Source organism: Entelurus aequoreus, linkage group LG21, assembly GCF_033978785.1.
Source record: "Entelurus aequoreus isolate RoL-2023_Sb linkage group LG21, RoL_Eaeq_v1.1, whole genome shotgun sequence".
Lineage (NCBI taxonomy): Eukaryota > Metazoa > Chordata > Actinopteri > Syngnathiformes > Syngnathidae > Entelurus > Entelurus aequoreus.
The window spans coordinates 49519225-49541939 of NC_084751.1; the positions used below are offsets into that span (position 1 = coordinate 49519225).

At 39.1% G+C, this 22715-nt stretch overlaps 1 protein-coding gene across 1 annotated transcript; it reads right to left on the reverse strand.

The window, feature by feature from the left end:
- Positions 1-2493: 2493 nt before the first annotated feature.
- On the reverse strand, positions 2494-22685 carry LOC133639108 (sulfate anion transporter 1-like). Its single transcript, XM_062032252.1, has 9 exons — positions 22652-22685; positions 22541-22621; positions 13037-13460; positions 12785-12976; positions 11441-11687; positions 11139-11370; positions 9702-9885; positions 9348-9635; positions 2494-3337 (listed from the first exon to the last, which is right to left on the reverse strand). Exons 2-9 carry the CDS (start codon positions 22588-22590, stop codon positions 2792-2794), a joined length of 2163 nt encoding a protein of 720 aa, XP_061888236.1. The 5' UTR covers positions 22591-22621; positions 22652-22685; the 3' UTR covers positions 2494-2791.
- Between the last annotated feature and the right edge of the window lie 30 nt (positions 22686-22715).

Genomic DNA, 22715 nt, shown 5'->3' on the forward strand with positions numbered 1-22715 from the left:
TGGTAGTACTAGAATATTGATCCCTGCTATTTGTGTAATGAATGTTTCAAACAACTTCTACACATGAGTTGGTGGTACTAGAATATTGATCCCTGCTATTTGTGTAATGAATGTTTCAAACAACTTCTACACATGAGTTGGTGGTACTAGAATATTGATCCCTGCTATTTGTGTAATGAATGTTTCAAACAACTTCTACACATGAGTTGGTGGTACTAGAATATTCCTACAGGAGTTGATCCCCTGAACTTGAGAAGGAAGTGAAAAAGAGTCCACAGTTCAACTGAGAGACAGAATGTAAAGACTATGTTCTTTCATCGTTAGGTACAGGAAGTCAATCAATGTTTTCCTTTTATGAGAGGGTGTTTTTTGTTAATAGTCTTCCTCTGAGGAAGGCTACAGTGATCCATTTCCCAAGTGTGGAAATGCATGAGCCGAGTGTGAAATATTGCTTTTGTTAGGCAGCCCACAAAGGATGAAGCAAGTGGCTATGAGCTCAGAGACTCTTCCTTGTACGCTGAAAGACCTCCATTATTTCACCAATTTCATTTCAATGAATTCATTGCTTGTTTTTACTTTGACTTTGGTCCAACAGTGTTGTGTGTGTGAATGGACAAACTGTTTGTTGATGTGACAAACATGCTAATTGTTTAGCTGACAAGTCCAATTCCTTGTTGGCCAATAAGATGACTGTGATACAATTGTGAACAATGCTTGGGGAGAAAAGTTATTATGTGTTACTAATACTGGCCCTTGGACCACTGGCGGACCCCTGATGAAGGGCCTGCCACAGGTTAGCCTGCACTAATCATTGGCCCCTGATGAAGGGCCTTCCACAGGTTAGCCTGCACTAATCATTGGCCCCTGATGAAGGTCCTGCCACAGGTTAGCCTGCACTAATCATTGGCCCCTGATGAAGGGCCTGCCACAGGTTAGCCTGCACTAATCATTGGCCCCTGATGAAGGGCCTTCCACAGGTTAGCCTGCACTAATCATTGGCCCCTGATGAAGGTCCTGCCACAGGTTAGCCTGCACTAATCATTGGCCCCTGATGAAGGGCCTGCCACAGGTTAGCCTGCACTAATCATTGGCCCCTGATGAAGGGCCTTCCACAGGTTAGCCTGCACTAATCATTGGCCCCTGATGAAGGTCCTGCCACAGGTTAGCCTGCACTAATCATTGGCCCCTGATGAAGGGCCTGCCACAGGTTAGCCTGCACTAATCATTGGCCCCTGATGAAGGTCCTGCCACAGGTTAGCCTGCACTAATCATTGGCCCCTGATGAAGGGCCTGCCACAGGTTAGCCTGCACTAATCATTGGCCCCTGATGAAGGGCCTGCCACAGGTTAGCCTGCACTAATCATTGGCCCCTGATGAAGGTCCTTCCACAGGTTAGCCTGCACTAATCATTGGCCCCTGATGAAGGTCCTTCCACAGGTTAGCCTGCACTAATCATTGGCCCCTGATGAAGGTCCTTCCACAGGTTAGCCTGCACTAATCATTGGCCCCTGATGAAGGGCCTGCCACAGGTTAGCCTGCACTAATCATTGGCCCCTGATGAAGGTCCTTCCACAGGTTAGCCTGCACTAATCATTGGCCCCTGATGAAGGTCCTTCCACAGGTTAGCCTGCACTAATCATTGGCCCCTGATGAAGGTCCTTCCACAGGTTAGGCTGCACTAATCATTGGCCCCTGATGAAGGGCCTGCTACAGGTTAGGCTGCACTAATCATTGGCCCCTGATGAAGGTCCTTCCACAGGTTAGCCTGCACTAATCATTGGCCCCTGATGAAGGTCCTTCCACAGGTTAGCCTGCACTAATCATTGCCCCTGATGAAGGGCCTGCCACAGGTTAGCCTGCACTAATCATTGGCCCCTGATGAAGGTCCTGCCACAGGTTAGCCTGCACTAATCATTGGCCCCTGATGAAGGTCCTTCCACAGGTTAGCCTGCACTAATCATTGGCCCCTGATGAAGGTCCTTCCACAGGTTAGCCTGCACTAATCATTGGCCCCTGATGAAGGGCCTGCCACAGGTTAGCCTGCACTAATCATTGGCCCCTGATGAAGGGCCTGCCACAGGTTAGCCTGCACTAATCATTGGCCCCTGATGAAGGGCCTGCCACAGGTTAGCCTGCACTAATCATTGGCCCCTGATGAAGGTCCTTCCACAGGTTAGCCTGCACTAATCATTGGCCCCTGATGAAGGTCCTTCCACAGGTTAGCCTGCACTAATCATTGGCCCCTGATGAAGGTCCTTCCACAGGTTAGCCTGCACTAATCATTGGCCCCTGATGAAGGGCCTGCCACAGGTTAGCCTGCACTAATCATTGGCCCCTGATGAAGGTCCTTCCACAGGTTAGCCTGCACTAATCATTGGCCCCTGATGAAGGTCCTTCCACAGGTTAGCCTGCACTAATCATTGGCCCCTGATGAAGGTCCTTCCACAGGTTAGGCTGCACTAATCATTGGCCCCTGATGAAGGGCCTGCTACAGGTTAGGCTGCACTAATCATTGGCCCCTGATGAAGGTCCTTCCACAGGTTAGCCTGCACTAATCATTGGCCCCTGATGAAGGTCCTTCCACAGGTTAGCCTGCACTAATCATTGCCCCTGATGAAGGGCCTGCCACAGGTTAGCCTGCACTAATCATTGGCCCCTGATGAAGGTCCTTCCACAGGTTAGCCTGCACTAATCATTGGCCCCTGATGAAGGTCCTTCCACAGGTTAGCCTGCACTAATCATTGGCCCACTGAGCTCTACCTTTCTAGTTTGTTCTCTGCAAATCTTCCTTCTACACAACGTTGTCTGCTGCCATGGAGTTAGTTTGCAGGACGGCATGGTGGACAGAGTAGAACAGCAAGTTCCTCATCTCTTTGCCAAAAAACTCTCCCTCCTGCAGAGCGTCCACCAGCGAGGTGTTACAGCCCGCAAGGACCACTCTGACGCCGATCTGCTCAAACTCCTGGAGCAGCCCCTTAAAGGCGGCCATGCCGGCAGAGTCTATGAAAGGAATGGTGGAGCAATCCAAAATAATGGTGTGGAAGTCAAGTTCTCTCTGAACGAGTCCGACTACAACCTCCCCGTTGGTGGTGTCCCCGTTTGCCTGCGTGGTGGACATCTTCTTGGCCTTCTTCTCCGCCTTCCTCCTCCTGGTCTTCTCCAAGAAAGGCGTCACCCCGACAGCCTTGTAGAGGGACGCCAAGAAGATGTCCTTGTTGGCGTAGTAGAGAGGAGCCGGGAAGCGGAAGATCCTGATGCGGAGTGGCGGGACCAGGTTTTGGTACTCCTCCACGTCCTCGTAAAGATCAGAGTCAGTGGCCCGGCCCAGGAGAGACACCTGAAGTTTGACATGAGGTGTGGTTATGGACAGGAAGTGCTATCAAAGTTTGACATGAGGTGCGGTTATGGACAGGAAGTGCTATCAAAGTTTGACATGAGGTGTGGTTATGGACAGGAAGTGCTATCAAAGTTTGACATGAGGTGTGGTTATGGACAGGAAGTGCTATCAAAGTTTGACATGAGGTGTGGTTATGGACAGGAAGTGCTATCAAAGTTTGTCATGAGGTGTGGTTATGGACAGGAAGTGCTATCAAAGTTTGACATGAGGTGTGGTTATGGACAGGAAGTGCTATCAAAGCCGTACCATAGAGCTGTGATGTTCAAATCGAGTCTTTTGAAAGGCTCTTTTAAATGAAGGATGAGAGTCATGTTTGAAATGAAGGATGAGAGTCATGTTTGAAATGAAGGATGAGAGTCATGTTTGAAATGAAGGATGAGAGTCATGTTTGAAATGAAGGATGAGAGTCATGTTTGAAATGAAGGATGAGAGTCATGTTTGAAAAGAAGGATGAGAGTCATGTTTGAAATGAAGGATGAGAGTCATGTTTGAAATGAAGGATGAGAGTCATGTTTGAAAAGAAGGATGAGAGTCATGTTTGAAATGAAGGATGAGAGTCATGTTTGAAATGAAGGATGAGAGTCATGTTTGAAATGAAGGATGAGAGTCATGTTTGAAAAGAAGGATGAGAGTCATGTTTGAAAAGAAGGATGAGAGTCATGTTTGAAATGAAGGATGAGAGTCATGTTTGAAATGAAGGATGAGAGTCATGTTTGAAATGAAGGATGAGAGTCATGTTTGAAATGAAGGATGAGAGTCATGTTTGAAATGAAGGATGAGAGTCATGTTTGAAATGAAGGATGAGAGTCATGTTTGAAATGAAGGATGAGAGTCATGTTTGAAATGAAGGATGAGAGTCATGTTTGAAAAGAAGGATGAGAGTCATGTTTGAAATGAAGGATGAGAGTCATGTTTGAAATGAAGGATGAGAGTCATGTTTGAAATGAAGGATGAGAGTCATGTTTGAAATGAAGGATGAGAGTCATGTTTGAAATGAAGGATGAGAGTCATGTTTGAAATGAAGGATGAGAGTCATGTTTGAAATGAAGGATGAGAGTCATGTTTGAAAAGAAGGATGAGAGTCATGTTTGAAATGAAGGATGAGAGTCATGTTTGAAATGAAGGATGAGAGTCATGTTTGAAATGAAGGATGAGAGTCATGTTTGAAATGAAGGATGAGAGTCATGTTTGAAATGAAGGATGAGAGTCATGTTTGAAATGAAGGATGAGAGTCATGTTTGAAATGAAGGATGAGAGTCATGTTTGAAAAGAAGGATGAGAGTCATGTTTGAAATGAAGGATGAGAGTCATGTTTGAAATGAAGGATGAGAGTCATGTTTGAAATGAAGGATGAGAGTCATGTTTGAAATGAAGGATGAGAGTCATGTTTGAAAAGAGTTGCAGACGCTGCCTGGCAAGTGAAGTAGAAAATGAGTCAAATCAAATAATTGACTTTTCTCATTGATGTTGTGATGAAGATGAATAAAGTAGTTCTGATGTGATGAAGATGAGTAAAGTAGTTCTGATTGATGTTGTGATGAAGATGAGTAAAGTAGTTCTGATTGATGTTGTGATGAAGATGAGTAAAGTAGTTCTGATTGATGTTGTGATGAAGATGAGTAAAGTAGTTCTCATTGATGTTGTGATGAAGATGAATAAAGTAGTTCTGATGTGATGAAGATGAGTAAAGTAGTTCTGATTGATGTTGTGATGAAGATGAGTAAAGTAGTTCTGATTGATGTTGTGATGAAGATGAGTAAAGTAGTTCTGATTGATGTTGTGATGAAGATGAGTAAAGTAGTTCTCATTGATGTTGTGATGAAGATGAGTAAAGTAGTTCTGATTGATGTTGTGATGAAGATGAGTAAAGTAGTTCTGATTGATGTTGTGATGAAGATGAGTAAAGTAGTTCTGATTGATGTTGTGATGAAGATGAGTAAAGTAGTTCTGATTGATGTTGTGATGAAGATGAGTAAATTCGGCTGTCATGTCCTCATTTTTATTTCTATTTGTTGTGTATGTATTTTATTCTCAGCTATTATTTGTGTATTGTTAACAGAAGTTGTTGAGGTGAGTTTTCATGTCAAAGCACATTTTTCTTTTCATTGGCACGTTTACATGAAAAGTCAAATGTAATTATAGTCAATATTTCTTCATTCCCACCAATAGTGTAATATTTGTGTACATTTAAATGGTTATTAATCATTAGTGTTGAATTATTATTCAATATATTTTGATTGATTTAAAACAAATAAGGAGCCAGTTCTCAAGATCATAAATCTCATCTCTTCCGTATGAGAAATAGAAGCTCATGTAGTCCCTGGAGTCCAACGTAAAGTCATTCTATTACACATCAACCTTGTAAAAGTCTTAAATGTTCTCCAGCAGGAAGGCAACACTTCTGTGACAACTCAACATACAACTAAACTTCAGACACTTCTGTGACAACTCAACATACAACTAAACTTCAGACACTTCTGTGACAACTCAACGTACAACTAAACCTCAGACACTTCTGTGACAACTCAACATACAACTAAACTTCAGACACTTCTGTGACAACTCAACGTACAACTAAACCTCAGACACTTCTGTGACAACTCAACATACAACTAAACTTCAGACACTTCTGTGACAACTCAACATACAACTAAACCTCAGACACTTCTGTGACAACTCAACATACAACTAAACCTCAGACACTTCTGTGACAACTCAACATACAACTAAACCTCAGACACTTCTGTGACAACTCAACGTACAACTAAACCTCAGACACTTCTGTGACAACTCAACATACAACTAAACCTCAGACACTTCTGTGACAACTCAACATACAACTAAACCTCAGACACTTCTGTGACAACTCAACATACAACTAAACCTCAGACACTTCTGTGACAACTCAACATACAACTAAACCTCAGACACTTCTGTGACAACTCAACATACAACTAAACCTCAGACACTTCTGTGACAACTCAACGTACAACTAAACTTCAGACACTTCTGTGACAACTCAACATACAACTAAACTTCAGACACTTCTGTGACAACTCAACGTACAACTAAACCTCAGACACTTCTGTGACAACTCAACATACAACTAAACTTCAGACACTTCTGTGACAACTCAACGTACAACTAAACCTCAGACACTTCTGTGACAACTCAACATACAACTAAACTTCAGACACTTCTGTGACAACTCAACATACAACTAAACCTCAGACACTTCTGTGACAACTCAACATACAACTAAACCTCAGACACTTCTGTGACAACTCAACATACAACTAAACCTCAGACACTTCTGTGACAACTCAACGTACAACTAAACCTCAGACACTTCTGTGACAACTCAACATACAACTAAACCTCAGACACTTCTGTGACAACTCAACATACAACTAAACCTCAGACACTTCTGTGACAACTCAACATACAACTAAACCTCAGACACTTCTGTGACAACTCAACATACAACTAAACCTCAGACACTTCTGTGACAACTCAACATACAACTAAACCTCAGACACTTCTGTGACAACTCAACATACAACTAAACCTCAGACACTTCTGTGACAACTCAACATACAACTAAACCTCAGACACCCGCCCATTTGCTACTTTATGATCAAAACCAGGACTTTTCTTATTTGGACAGAAATCTGCCGATTGTGTCTTTCTCTGAAATACAGCACATCTCATTCAGTTGCTTAAAATGATGAATATGAACATAATCCTCTCATTCAGTTGCTTAAAATGATGAATATGAACATAATCATCTCATTCAGTTGCTTAAAATGATGAATATGAACATAATCATCTCACTCAGTTGCTTAAAATGATGAATATGAACATAATCCTCTCATTCAGTTGCTTAACACTAGAAGTCCCAGCATTTTTCTGTCTACCTAGAAGACCCAGAGAGGGGTCATTTGGCCCGACGCTTTTCCCGAATACACTAATCACTCATTTTGTTATGGTAATGAGGCTGTTAGGGGCAGTTTGTCTAGGTAGACAGAAAAATTATACATGTGGGAAATGCCGAAAGGAGCAATGGCAGTGCCAGGATTGTGAGTGACTGCTCAAATATATGTCAGTCACGTTTACATGGACATGGTTTTTCATTCTTTGTAAATATGCTTTTTTCTTTGTAAATTTTTTTTTTTAAACTATTTTTGGCACACAAAAATAACAATTGCTTCTGCAACAACCCTCCACACCAAAACTGGGAAAACAGTTGCTTTTTCATTCTTTGTAAATATGTTTTGTTTTGTATTTTTTTTAACAATAAATGTCAGAGTGTTGATCCCTTCATTCTGTTGATCCTTGCAAAAACACACACAACCTACCTCAGAACTAAAGCTTGAGCTGTAAGGTCCCCTCCCCCACACAGGCTCAAGTGGCCCCCTGCCGTGTGCCACTGACAGCCACATTTTCATAACAAAAGGAGTGTCCACAGGGGGGACTAGGGGTCAAATGACCCTCTTGTGTGTTTTCTAGGTAAAAATGTCAATTGACCCTTCTCTGGGACTTCGCGTGTTAAAATGATGAATATGAACATAATCATCTCATTCAGTTGCTTAAAATGATGAATATGAACATAATCCTCTCATTCAGTTGCTTAAAATGATGAATATGAACATAATCATCTCATTCAGTTGCTTAAAATGATGAATAAGAACATAATCCTCTCATTCAGCTGGTTAAAATGATGAATAAGAACATAATCCTCTCATTCAGTTGCTTAAAATGATGAATAAGAACATAATCCTCTCATTCAGTTGCTTAAAATGATGAATATGAACATAATCATCTCATTCAGCTGCTTAAAATGATGAATATGAACATAATCCTCTCATTCAGTTGCTTAAAATGATGAATATGAACATAATCATTCAGCATAAAATGTCAAGTATCCAATGAGGTACTTTATAGGTCATTTTTGAATGAGGTCAGTACTAACTGGTACGGTGGCATATTTCCATACCTTTTGTTGCACGTTATGTCACGTCGAGTTGCAAACTCGGCACCGGTTCAAACACTTGGTGGGTAAACAGGCAGTCAAGCACTCAGAGCGGACTCGGGTTAATTGGACAATTGTCTACGCCCACAAAGCAAGAAGAAAGCTCTCAAAAGTACAGTAAGGGTCCACTGTTGTAAATGTGCCAACTTGATGCTAATATACATTGGATATGCCATAGAATGGCTATTGATTAGAATTAGCGATTTTACATGGCGATTTCAACACCTCTAAATTTAGTAATGAAAACTACAACTAAGATGGGTAAACACAAGCGTGTACAAGTACAATACTTACAGTATGACAACTTTGTAAGGCTCAACAAAAGACAAGACTGGCACATTCAACGTCATGGCAAAGACTACTTCCTGACTATTGCAACACCCTGTAGTCCTTACACTGCTGCTGCCTGATGTCTTGGAATGGCAACTACATGCACAGCCTACTATAATACTTGCAAATAAGACGGCAAAATGTATGAAGGAAATAAGATACAACAACATTTATCATTATCAGCTCAAATGCTAAAGAAACAAATATCATTGTATTATTAAACAATGAATGCCTTGTTTTAATTGTCATGATAAATAAAGTTGGTATGGTTTGGTATGGTATGGCAGACTGATGAGCAGTTCATGTAGCTTTATTACAGGCAGCGCTACTTTGGTCAATGAAAGTTGTTTCCATCCAGCAAATAATCAACATATAATCCACCAATGGTATGACAAAGATCATATAATCGACATATAATCCACCAATGGTATGACAAAGATCATATAATCGACATATAATCCACCAATGGTATGACAAAGATCATATAATGGACATATAATCCACCAATGGTATGACAAAGATCATATAATCGACATATAATCCACCAATGGTATGACAAAGACCATCCTGCTGTCGACTAAGACTCACCTTCGGTTTCTGGGTCTTGTAGATGACGCACATCATGGAGAAGGTGATTCCCACCAGCAGGCCCAGCTCCACGCTGATCAGAGCCGTGGCCGACACGGTGACCAACCACACCACCGCGTCGTTCTTGCTGGCGCGCCACTTAGACGGGACGTCCTTGAACTTGCGCAGAGCTCCACGGAGGCTGACGATGATGATGCAGGCCAGGACACACTTCTGCAGGGCGTGGAAGTACGGGGCGAAGAAGAGCAAGACCAGCAGGACCACCACAGCGCTGATGAGGCTGGAGACCTGATGGGAGGGGGAGGCCACATTTATTCTGCACAACAGCAGTGGGATGATGTGCAGGAACACCACCTGGGTCTGACAGCCTGTGGAGTCCTTGACCATGGTCTTGGCCAGAGCTGCACTGGTGGTGAAGCAGTGGAAGAAGGAGGGGATGATGTTGCAGCAGCCGATGGCCAGCATCTCCTGGTTGGGACGCACCGTGTAGCCATTCTTCTTGGCAAACATCTCAGACAGCGACACAGTGAAGGCAAAGCTAAAAGACAAGATGACATTTGTGGACAAAACTCATTCAAATGACACTTTTAAACCCGCAAGATTCACACTTTTAAAGTCCTGCTTGACAGTAAATGACTTCCACTTCTTGTTTCCCACACCACCTTGCAGGTAAACATCTACTTACCTGTCTGTTTATGTTACAGTAAGTATTTACTTGAATGCACCAGCAGACACTTCTTGTTTCCCACACCACCTTGCAGGTAAACATCTACTTACCTGTCTATGTGACACATTGAGACAGGAAGTCAACACATGTGTTACAAATGTGTTACTGTATAGGTGATACATATTGTTGCTACACAGGTGATACATATTGTTACTGTATACTGTTACTGTATAGGTGATACATATTGTTGCTACATAGGTGATACATATTGTTACTGTATACTGTTAATGTATACGTGATACATATTGTTACTGTAGGGAATAAACTTGACCAACTGATTGACGTAAAGGAGCATGTGCGCTCAAAACAAATTGTGTGGTTAATATGCAACTATAAGGCAATAATTGTTTGTGATTAACCACAAATTAATGTATTCAATATGACAGCCAGTACATATATATATATATATATATATATATATATATATATATATATATATATATATATATATATATATATATATGTATATATATATATATATGAGGTGGCGACTTGTCCAGGGTGTACCCCGCCTTCCGCCCGATTGTAGCTGAGATAGGCTCCAGCGCCCCCCGCGACCCCGAAGGGAATAAGCGGTAGAAAATGGATGGATGGATGGATGGATGCGTGTCACCATCCTACTGCAGGTAGTATTTCGTTGGTTTATTTTTCACTTTTGTCTTTGCTTTCTTTGTACGTCAAATAGAGAGCAATCATACAACAGCAGTTACTTATTTGGGTTTGTACACACTAATACACTGGATAGTTATTCATAAAGTACTTGCAATACAAATATTAAAGTACACTTTAAGACTTTAAAAAGACGTTTTACATTTTTTATCGGATTTTAAAAAGTATTTGACAAAATATTTGCATTGTTACATTTGATTTCCTATGGATGCATTTATTTGGTGATGTTTCTCATATTTATTATTGCCATTATAATTTCATATTTATTTGTCAGCCAGTCCACAAATAACTCTGAGGTCATGCAGGCCAGGATGATTCACTATTATTGTCATCATATTTCATCCTAACGACAGCTGCAACATCACAAAGAGTTTGGTGTTGACAGAAAGATTTACCTGATGACAGCTAGAGGAATGGCGTCCAGGGCCACTCTGGGCATCAGATCCAAGCTGGGCACCTGAGGAGGGATGAAACCGGTGGGGATGTGCCCTGACACACTGGAGCCATAAAGATGGTTGAGGTTCCCAAAATGACTGGCCAGCGTGGCTCCGGCGACCACAAGCAGTTCTGTCGGCAGAGGAATCTTTAGGCGGTCTTTGTAGCGCTCCTGGATCTCCTTGCCTGTTACTACAGGAGCCCAAACACACAAATATGTTACCTCCTGGGTCACAGGACTACAGCCGGGTCTCATGTTGACCTAGTATGGCGATACAGATGGCGCTGGTGAGAAGGTCGCACACGTTGGTCTTGTGGATGTTGGCAAAGATGTTGAACCAGGTTACGAGAACGGTGCCGTAGCCCTGATGGCGAGGAATCTTCAGACCGAGGAGATATTTGGCTTGCACGGTCAGGATGGTGAAAGACGCTCCTGTGGCGAAACCATCCAGCATGGGAGCAGAAAGGTAGACGGAGACGAAGCCTAGACCAAAGACGGCCATCATGACCTGTGGGGGAAGGGCAGGGAGATAGAATGTAATAAATGTTCATCTGGTCTATGATCTTGTCCTTCATCAGGTCAGTGTAGTCTCAATGAATGTTGTCCTTCATCAGGTCAGTGTAGTCTCAATGAATGTTGTCCTTCATCAGGTCAGTGTAGTCTCAATGAATGTTGTCCTTCATCTAGTCAGTGTAGTCTCAATGAATGTTGTCCTTCGTCAGGTCAGTGTAGTCTCAATGAATGTTGTCCTTCATCAGGTCAGTGTAGTCTCAATGAATGTTGTCCTTCATCAGGTCAGTGTAGTCTCAATGAATGTTGTCCTTCATCAGGTCAGTGTAGTCTCAATGAATGTTGTCCTTCGTCAGGTCAGTGTAGTCTCAATGAATGTTGTCCTTCATCTAGTCAGTGTAGTCTCAATGAATGTTGTCCTTCGTCAGGTCAGTGTATTCTCAATGAATGTTGTCCTTCATCAGGTCAGTGTAGTCTCAATGAATGTTGTCCTTCGTCAGGTCAGTGTAGTCTCAATGAATGTTGTCCTTCATCAGGTCAGTGTAGTCTCAATGAATGTTGTCCTTTGTCAGGTCAGTGTAGTCTCAATGAATGTTGTCCTTCGTCAGGTCAGTGTAGTCTCAATGAATGTTGTCCTTCGTCAGGTCAGTGTAGTCTCAATGAATGTTGTCCTTCATCAGGTCAGTGTAGTCTCAATGAATGTTGTCCTTCGTCAGGTCAGTGTAGTCTCAATGAATGTTGTCCTTTGTCAGGTCAGTGTAGTCTCAATGAATGTTGTCCTTCATCAGGTCAGTGTAGTCTCAATGAATGTTGTCCTTCATCAGGTCAGTGTAGTCTCAATGAATGTTGTCCTTCATCAGGTCAGTGTAGTCTCAATGAATGTTGTCCTTCGTCAGGTCAGTGTAGTCTCAATGAATGTTGTCATTCATCTAGTCAGTGTAGTCTCAATGAATGTTGTCATTCATCTAGTCAGTGTAGTCTCAATGAATGTTGTCCTTCTTTAATCAACAACAACAACAATAGAGCAACATGAGCAGTTTTCCTGCCAAGTGTTTGGTAGCCATCCCCCATTGTGACACTATTGCTTGTGTTTACCTGGTAGATACCAGCCAGGAAAGTGAGAGCAGCTGCGATGCTAATGGCATAGCACTCCTTCCCACATTGCACACCCATTAGCTCCACGCTATGAGCATCATGGCCACTGAAGTTGTTCCTCGATGAAGCATTGAAGCCTAGAAGATCCTCATTGAGATCAAAACCAGCCAGAAAGACTTCTTTGTCAACCACCTGCAGACATGCAGTCATAAATCACAAGATAGGACAGAACAAGGAGATGAAATTGCTCACCTGTCCAACCATGAGGCTCATCAGGCTGAAGATGCCTACAGAAACATGTCTGGATGTGCCCATGAGGAAGTAGATGATGTTGGCGTAAAAAGAGGTGTATAAGCCATAGATGGGCTCCACTCCAGCCAGCAGGCAGTAGGCGATAGCTTGTGGTACCAAGATGATGCCCACAATCAAACCAGACATGACGTCCCCCCACACATACTCCCTCAGTCTGTACTTGGGCAGCCAGCGCACCACCGGGAAGAACCCGGACAAGGTGGAGCGCACTCTGGGCACAGAGCAGCTCACGCCCTCCTTCAGCTTGGACTTGAGGACAGAAAGTGGCAGCTGCCGATGGCGGACTCTGCGCTCCAACAGAGCTGGCGGGCTTTCTTTGAGCTTGATGACCTCCTCCATGCTCTCAGATGGGAAGAGGATGCAGCTGATGGAGAGGAGGACCAACACATAGTAAACAATGCAGAGATACGTAAACCCAGATAGACTAACAAGTCACATTGATTGGACTCATTTTCACGTAGGGGAGTACAGTTGCCAATCAAATATTGTGGCTTTACCACCTAGCTTCATTCTTTAAAAAAGAACACACTCTAATGAGGCAATACGATATATAGTACATAGTAGGTACTTACACACTCTAATGAGGCAATACGATATATAGTACATAGTAGGTACTTACACACTCTAATGAGGCAATACGATATATAGTACATAGTAGGTACTTACACACTCTAATGAGGCAATACGAGAGCTCATTTGAAAATAATGGGCCTTCACTAAGTTATTTTTGCTCAGTTTTGATCGGTACCGGAAAATATATACACGAGTGCAGCTGGGATAGACTCCAGCCACCCCCGCAATCCCGAAAGGGACGAGCGGTAGAAAATGTATATAATAAATATTAAGACATGATGGCGTCACATGGTTGCCATAAGGTTGGTTGCAGGAAGACATCAAATACTAAAAGAGGCGAATTGTTATCAACACAAGAGTGTAGTCAATTAATGATATGTGACTGTTACGCAACATATTAATTAATGATATGTGACTGTTACGCAACATATTAATGAATGATATGTGACTGTTACGCAACATATTAATGAATGATATGTGACTGTTACGCAACATATTAATTAATGATATGTGACTGTTACGCAACATATTAATGAATGATATGTGACTGTTACGCAACATATTAATGAATGATATGTGACTGTTACGCAACATATTAATTAATGATATGTGACTGTTACGCAACATATTAATGAATGATATGTGACTGTTACGCAACATATTAATGAATGATATGTGACTGTTACGCAACATATTAATGAATGATATGTGACTGTTACGCAACATATTAATTAATGATATGTGACTGTTACGCAACATATTAATGAATGATATGTGACTGTTACGCAACATATTAATGAATGATATGTGACTGTTACGCAACATATTAATGAATGATATGTGACTGTTACGCAACATATTAATGAATGATATGTGACTGTTACGCAACATATTAATGAATGATATGTGACTGTTACGCAACATATTAATTAATGATATGTGACTGTTACGCAACATATTAATGAATGATATGTGACTGTTACGCAACATATTAATGAATGATATGTGACTGTTACGCAACATATTAATTAATGATATGTGACTGTTACGCAACATATTAATGAATGATATGTGACTGTTACGCAACATATTAATGAATGATATGTGACTGTTACGCAACATATTAATGAATGATATGTGACTGTTACGCAACATATTAATGAATGATATGTGACTGTTACGCAACATATTAATGAATGATATGTGACTGTTACGCAACATATTAATGAATGATATGTGACTGTTACGCAACATATTAATGAATGATATGTGACTGTTACGCAACATATTAATGAATGATATGTGACTGTTACGCAACATATTAATTAATGATATGTGACTGTTACGCAACATATTAATGAATGATATGTGACTGTTACGCAACATATTAATGAATGATATGTGACTGTTACGCAACATATTAATGAATGATATGTGACTGTTACGCAACATATTAATTAATGATATGTGACTGTTACGCAACATATTAATGAATGATATGTGACTGTTACGCAACATATTAATGAATGATATGTGACTGTTACGCAACATATTAATGAATGATATGTGACTGTTACGCAACATATTAATGAATGATATGTGACTGTTACGCAACATATTAATGAATGATATGTGACTGTTACGCAACATATTAATTAATGATATGTGACTGTTACGCAACATATTAATGAATGATATGTGACTGTTACGCAACATATTAATGAATGATATGTGACTGTTACGCAACATATTAATTAATTATATGTGACTGTTACGCAACATATTAATGAATGATATGTGACTGTTACGCAACATATTAATGAATGATATGTGACTGTTACGCAACATATTAATGAATGATATGTGACTGTTACGCAACATATTAATGAATGATATGTGACTGTTACGCAACATATTAATTAATGATATGTGACTGTTACGCAACATATTAATGAATGATATGTGACTGTTACGCAACATATTAATGAATGATATGTGACTGTTACGCAACATATTAATGAATGATGTGTGACTGTTACGCAACATATTAATGAATGATATGTGACTGTTACGCAACATATTAATGAATAATATGTGACTGTTACGCAACATATTAATTAATGATATGTGACTGTTACGCAACATATTAATTAATGATATGTGACTGTTACGCAACATATTAATGAATGATATGTGACTGTTACGCAACACATTAATTAATTATATGTGACTGTTACGCAACATATTAATGAATGATATGTGACTGTTACGCGACATATTAATGAATGATATGTGACTGTTACGCAACATATTAATGAATTATATGTGACTGTTACGCAACATATTAATGAATGATATGTGACTGTTACACAACATATTAATTAATGATATGTGACTGTTACGCAACATATTAATTAATGATATGTGACTGTTACGCAACATATTAATGAATGATATGTGACTGTTACGCAACATATTAATGAATGATATGTGACTGTTACGCAACATATTAATTAATGATATGTGACTGTTACGCAACATATTAATGAATGATATGTGACTGTTACGCAACATATTAATGAATGATATGTGACTGTTACGCAACATATTAATTAATTATATGTGACTGTTACGCAACATATTAATGAATGATATGTGACTGTTACGCAACATATTAATGAATGATATGTGACTGTTACGCAACATATTAATGAATGATATGTGACTGTTACGCAACATATTAATTAATGATATGTGACTGTTACGCAACATATTAATGAATGATATGTGACTGTTACGCAACATATTAATGAATGATATGTGACTGTTACGCAACATATTAATTAATGATATGTGACTGTTACGCAACATATTAATTAATGATATGTGACTGTTACGCAACATATTAATGAATGATATGTGACTGTTACGCAACATATTAATTAATGATATGTGACTGTTACGCAACATATTAATGAATGATATGTGACTGTTACGCAACATATTAATGAATGATATGTGACTGTTACGCAACATATTAATTAATGATATGTGACTGTTACGCAACATATTAATGAATGATATGTGACTGTTATGCAACATATTAATTAATTATATGTGACTGTTACGCAACATATTAATGAATGATATGTGACTGTTACGCAACATATTAATGAATGATATGTGACTGTTACGCAACATATTAATGAATTATATGTGACTGTTACGCAACATATTAATTAATGATATGTGACTGTTACGCAACATATTAATTAATGATATGTGACTGTTACGCAACATATTAATGAATGATATGTGACTGTTACGCAACATATTAATGAATGATATGTGACTGTTACGCAACATATTAATTAATGATATGTGACTGTTACGCAACATATTAATTAATGATATGTGACTGTTACGCAACATATTAATGAATGATATGTGACTGTTACGCAACATATTAATTAATTATATGTGACTGTCACGCAACATATTAATGAATGATATGTGACTGTTACGCAACATATTAATGAATGATATGTGACTGTTACACAACATATTAATGAATGATATGTGACTGTTACGCAACATATTAATTAATGATATGTGACTGTTACGCAACATATTAATGAATGATATGTGACTGTTACGCAACATATTAATGAATGATATGTGACTGTTACGCAACATATTAATGAATGATATGTGACTGTTACGCAACATATTAATGAATGATATGTGACTGTTACGCAACATATTAATTAATGATATGTGACTGTTACGCAACATATTAATGAATGATATGTGACTGTTACGCAACATATTAATGAATGATATGTGACTGTTACGCAACATATTAATTAATGATATGTGACTGTTACGCAACATATTAATGAATGATATGTGACTGTTACGCAACATATTAATGAATGATATGTGACTGTTACGCAACATATTAATGAATGATATGTGACTGTTACGCAACATATTAATGAATGATATGTGACTGTTACGCAACATATTAATGAATGTTACACAACATACTTTTTCTTTGTTCCAAAAGGTCTTCCATCAGTTGGACTACTAGAACAAAATACAAATAGTGAGCTCCTCTACAACTAAAGTGAAAGGACACAAATGATCAGACCATGAAAAGCAAAGGTTTTGTGTGGGTTCCAGCTAAACTCCAGCCTTCTTTATAGCTGAACATTAGAGGCGACACCCTGATGATCTTTTGTCGGCACAAGTAGGATTTATCCCCGCGTCAAACTCTGAAACAACCTTGAATGCTGCTTTTCATCCTGTGGTGGACGAGCAGTGCTGAGAAAACATGAGCTTTTTTTCCAATCTCCAATGAAGAGTTTGAATGATTGTGTTGTATTGTTGATCAACAATTTACATTAGTGCTATTATATCTCAGTTATGGGGCAAGACATTACTCCTTTTTACTCATGTTTTTTTGTTGTTGTTTATTTTTCTATTAATATTACTAATGTATTCTTTTAATAATGGCGATATTGTATTTGAAATGCAAATAAAAAAGTGTTAAATGTCAGTTTACAGTATATTGAATCAGTCCCAAGGATAAAGCAGATAAAGGAGAAAACATGTATCGTTATTTCTTTTTTACTACTTGCGCAGTTAAACCAAATATTTCCAAAATACTAAATCTGTGTGGGATTTAATTTTAGAATTTATATTTATTAATTACATTTAAGTAGTTATTTTTACAACGATTGTACAAAAGCCTTAGCATTCTTTATCAATTAACTGCTGTAAAAATAATAATGCTGTCAACCATTAATACATGCTAACAAACTGTGGACTTTGCAATCTGACAAACTATTTGTTTTCCCAACTTTTCCCTTTATAATCCAGAACTGAGAGTCTTGTTGTAAAGTGCAAGACATATTAATGAGCTGATACACTATTTACATTTCACAACTGGCTTCTTCTTGTCTAACGGCAATCTGAAGAAGTCGGACATTTATTAACTATTCACAAGTCCTGCATAAACTTAGCCCTTTTTTTTAAAACAAACAATAACAAGATTTAGATTTAGAGTATGTGTTGGTACTCACCTACAACATGTGAGGTTTAGGTCTGCACTCTCCAATAATAAGATTTAGAGTATGTGTTGGTACTCACCTACAACATGTGAGGTTTAGGTCTGCACTCTCCAAGTGAAGTGAGTGCAGTTATAGTCAGATAAGAAGACTCATTGGAGCGTGGCGTCTGATAGTGGGCGGGGCTTATTTCTCCTCATTTGCATCAACATCACCTGAAGTTAACCCAGTGAAGTTGAGTTTTTTCCCCAGCATGTTTGCTGTCTGCACACAGGGTTGATTACACACACCTGAGGGGTCAATAGGTCAAGTGATTGACACCCCCAAACAGATGTAATCACTTTTTCCATGAAATGATTTATCAGGTTTGGCTCAAAGTAGTTTGTCAACATGTGGATAGCCTCATATTAGCATAACATGATAACACATCATATCCTATTCTACTTTGGGAATGTAACAATTAGTGATCCATCCTGTTTCACATTGTAATGATGGTCAAACCAAGATTGATTAGTACACGTTGAAACACTTAGTGACTCTGCTCATTTCACAGAGAAGCAGTTGGATAGCATCAACACAAAGCATATCAACCTTTCTTTATTCAAAGATTTCAGCGGCTACTTTTGTGGCAGATTGTGATGATAACTGAAAAGTGCATTCTTGCATCACTATTTGACATCTCAAGTCTTTCCTGCAACAACTTGATGTGTCCATGAAGACAAAAGCACAGATCTTAAATCAACTTTGAAATATAATCATACTTTTTCAACATGTTAGTGTAAAGAAAGAGTGGCTCGTTCATTTTGTTGCAGGTGCAAATTCTAATAAAATGTTTCCCTCACAATAAAATGTTTTGTGGAAAATCATTTGTTTTATGCATTTAAAAATTCTAAAATCTTTAGTACCTCATTTTAATAAATGTTGCAGTTTTTCCCCTTTTTGCAAAACAAAATGAAATTATCTCTCTTTCGATTGGCAATTTTGCACTGTCACTGATTTAGAGAGTGGCCCTCAGCAAATTACATTTTGAGGGCCACCACGCTACAATTTTTGTTCACTCTTTATTTTTGTCAAACAATTTTTAACAGGGACAAGCGGTAGAAAATGGATGGATGGATGGATTTTTTAACTTTTTTGAGTTAACTTCAATTGAATTTAATGGATGTTTTGCAATAAAACACTTTTATGGAAAATCAATTGTTCAATCATTTTTTTTTTTTAGTGCAAACTAACAAATTTATTAAAATGAAAATATTACAAACTTTCCTGAAACATCTCTGGCCAGCATGCTAAGCAACACATGAATAGATTACATTAGAAACATCTCTGGCCAGCATGCTATGCAACACATGAATAGATGACATTAGAAACATCTCTGCCAGCATGCTATGCAACACATGAATAGATTACATTAGAAACATCTCTGCCAGCATGCTAAGCAACACATGAATAGATTACATTAGAAACATCTCTGCCAGCATGCTAAGCAACACATGAATAGATTACATTAGAAACATCTCTGGCCAGCATGCTATGCAACACATGAATAGATTACATTAGAAACATCTCTGGCCAGCATGCTAAGCAACACATGAATAGATTACATTAGAAACATCTCTGGCCAGCATGCTATGCAACACATGAATAGATTACATTAGAAACATCTCTGGCCAGCATGCTATGCAACACATGAATAGATTACATTAGAAACATCTCTGGCCAGCATGCTAAGCAACACATGAATAGATTACATTAGAAACATCTCTGGCCAGCATGCTATGCAACACATGAATAGATTACATTAGAAACATCTCTGGCCAGCATGCTATACAACACATGAATAGATGACATTAGAAACATCTCTGGCCAGCATGCTATGCAACACATGAATAGATTACATTAGAAACATCTCTGCCAGCATGCTATACAACACATGAATAGATTACATTAGAAACATCTCTGGCCAGCATGCTATGCAACACATGAATAGATTACATTAGAAACATCTCTGGCCAGCATGCTATGCAACACAAAATAAATATACAATAAATTATCAACGCTGTGTGACACACGGGGGATGGAGTCGTCATCAGTGACGGAGCAGGAAGGGGCTAGGAATACATTTGTGGTAAGGATTAATATAACGCGCTCAGTCATTCATTAACTGACATTTTACACGAGCTTTTTGTGAGTGATTTTGTGAACACATTATTGATGGAGTACAGTATATGTGAGTACAGTATATGTCATTGATGGAGTACAGTATATGTGAGTACAGTATATGTCATTGATGGAGTACAGTATATGTGAGTACAGTATATGTCATTGATGGAGTACAGTATATGTGAGTACAGTATATGTGAGTACAGTATATGTCAAACACATTGTGGTTGTTCCCTCCTCTCAGTGCAGTACAACACAACATTAGTCACACCTCATTATATTAATACTTTTCCACTTCAAGTGAGTATTATCTTGTGCTTGTTGGTCACAGGGAGGACAACTTCCTGTCAGAGTGAGGAGTGATCAAATATAGTCAACTTTCATCAAGCTCTTTTAGAACATTACTAACAACCTCAACATGTTGCAATCATCTTGTCACCTTTTGTTAAGCCATCATTGGTGTCCTGTCCCTTTAAATTGGTGTACTGTCTCTTTAAATTGGTGTACTGTCTCTTTAAATTGGTGTACTGTCCCTTTAAATTGGTGTACTTTCCCTTTAAATTGGTGTACTGTCCCTTTATATTCATGTACTGTCCCTTTAAATTGGTGTACTGTCCCTTTGAATTGGTGTACTGTCCCTTTGAATTGGTGTACTGTCCCTTTATATTGGTGTACTGTCCCTTTATATTGGTGTACTGTCTCTTTATATTGGTTTACTGTCCCTTTAAATTGGTGTACTGTCCCTTTAAATTGGTGTACTGTCCCTTTATATTGATGTACTGTCCCTTTAAATTGGTGTACTGTCCCTTTAAATTGGTGTACTGTCTCTTTAAATTGGTGTACTGTCACTTTAAATTGGTGCACTGTCCCTTTAAATTGGTGTACTGTCTCTTTAAATTGGTTTACTGTTCCTTTAAATTGGTGTACTGTCCCTTTAAACTGGTGTACTGTCCCTTTATATTGGTGTTCTGTCCCTTTATATTGGTGTCCTGTCCCTTTAAATTGGTGTACTGTCCCTTTAAATTGGTGTACTGTCTCTTTAAATTGGTGTACTGTCTCTTTAAATTGGTGTACTGTCCCTTTAAATTGGTGTACTGTCCCCTTTAAATGTATGTACTGTCCCTTTAAATTTATGTACTGTCTCTTTAAATTGGTGTACTGTCCCTTTATATTGGTGTACTGTCCCTTTATATTGGTGTACTGTCTCTGGATATTGGTGTACTGTCCCTTTAAATTGGTGTACTGTCCTTAAATTGGTGTACTGTCTCTTTAAATTGGTGTACTGTCTCTTTACATTGGTGCACTGTCCCTTTAAATGTATGTACTGTCCCTTTAAATGTATGTACTGTCCCTTTAATTTGGTGTACTGTCTCTTTAAACTGGTGTACTGTCCCTTTAAATTGGTGTACTGCCTATTTAAATTGGTGTACTGTCTCTTTAAATTGGTGTACTGCCTCTTTAAATGGGTGTACTGTCTCTTTAAATTGGTGTACTGCCTCTTTAAATTGGTGTACTGCCTCTTTAAATGGGTGTACTGTCCCTTTAAAGTGGTGTACTGCCTCTTTAAATCAACCTCTATGTGTTCATGTGTTCAAGCTCTAGCAGCCTAGAAGGGGAAGTAAAAAGAGGAGCTCACCCCGACAGGAGCGTGGATGCTTTTTGGGGGCCATAGCTCCTCCAGCACATCTTCTAGCTCCTCCAGCACATCTTCTAGCTCCTCCAGCACATCTTCTAGCTCCTCCAGCACATCTTCTAGCTCCTCTGATCTTCATTCAGTCTGCTTTTCACTGCTTCTTCTTCCTGCTTCCGAC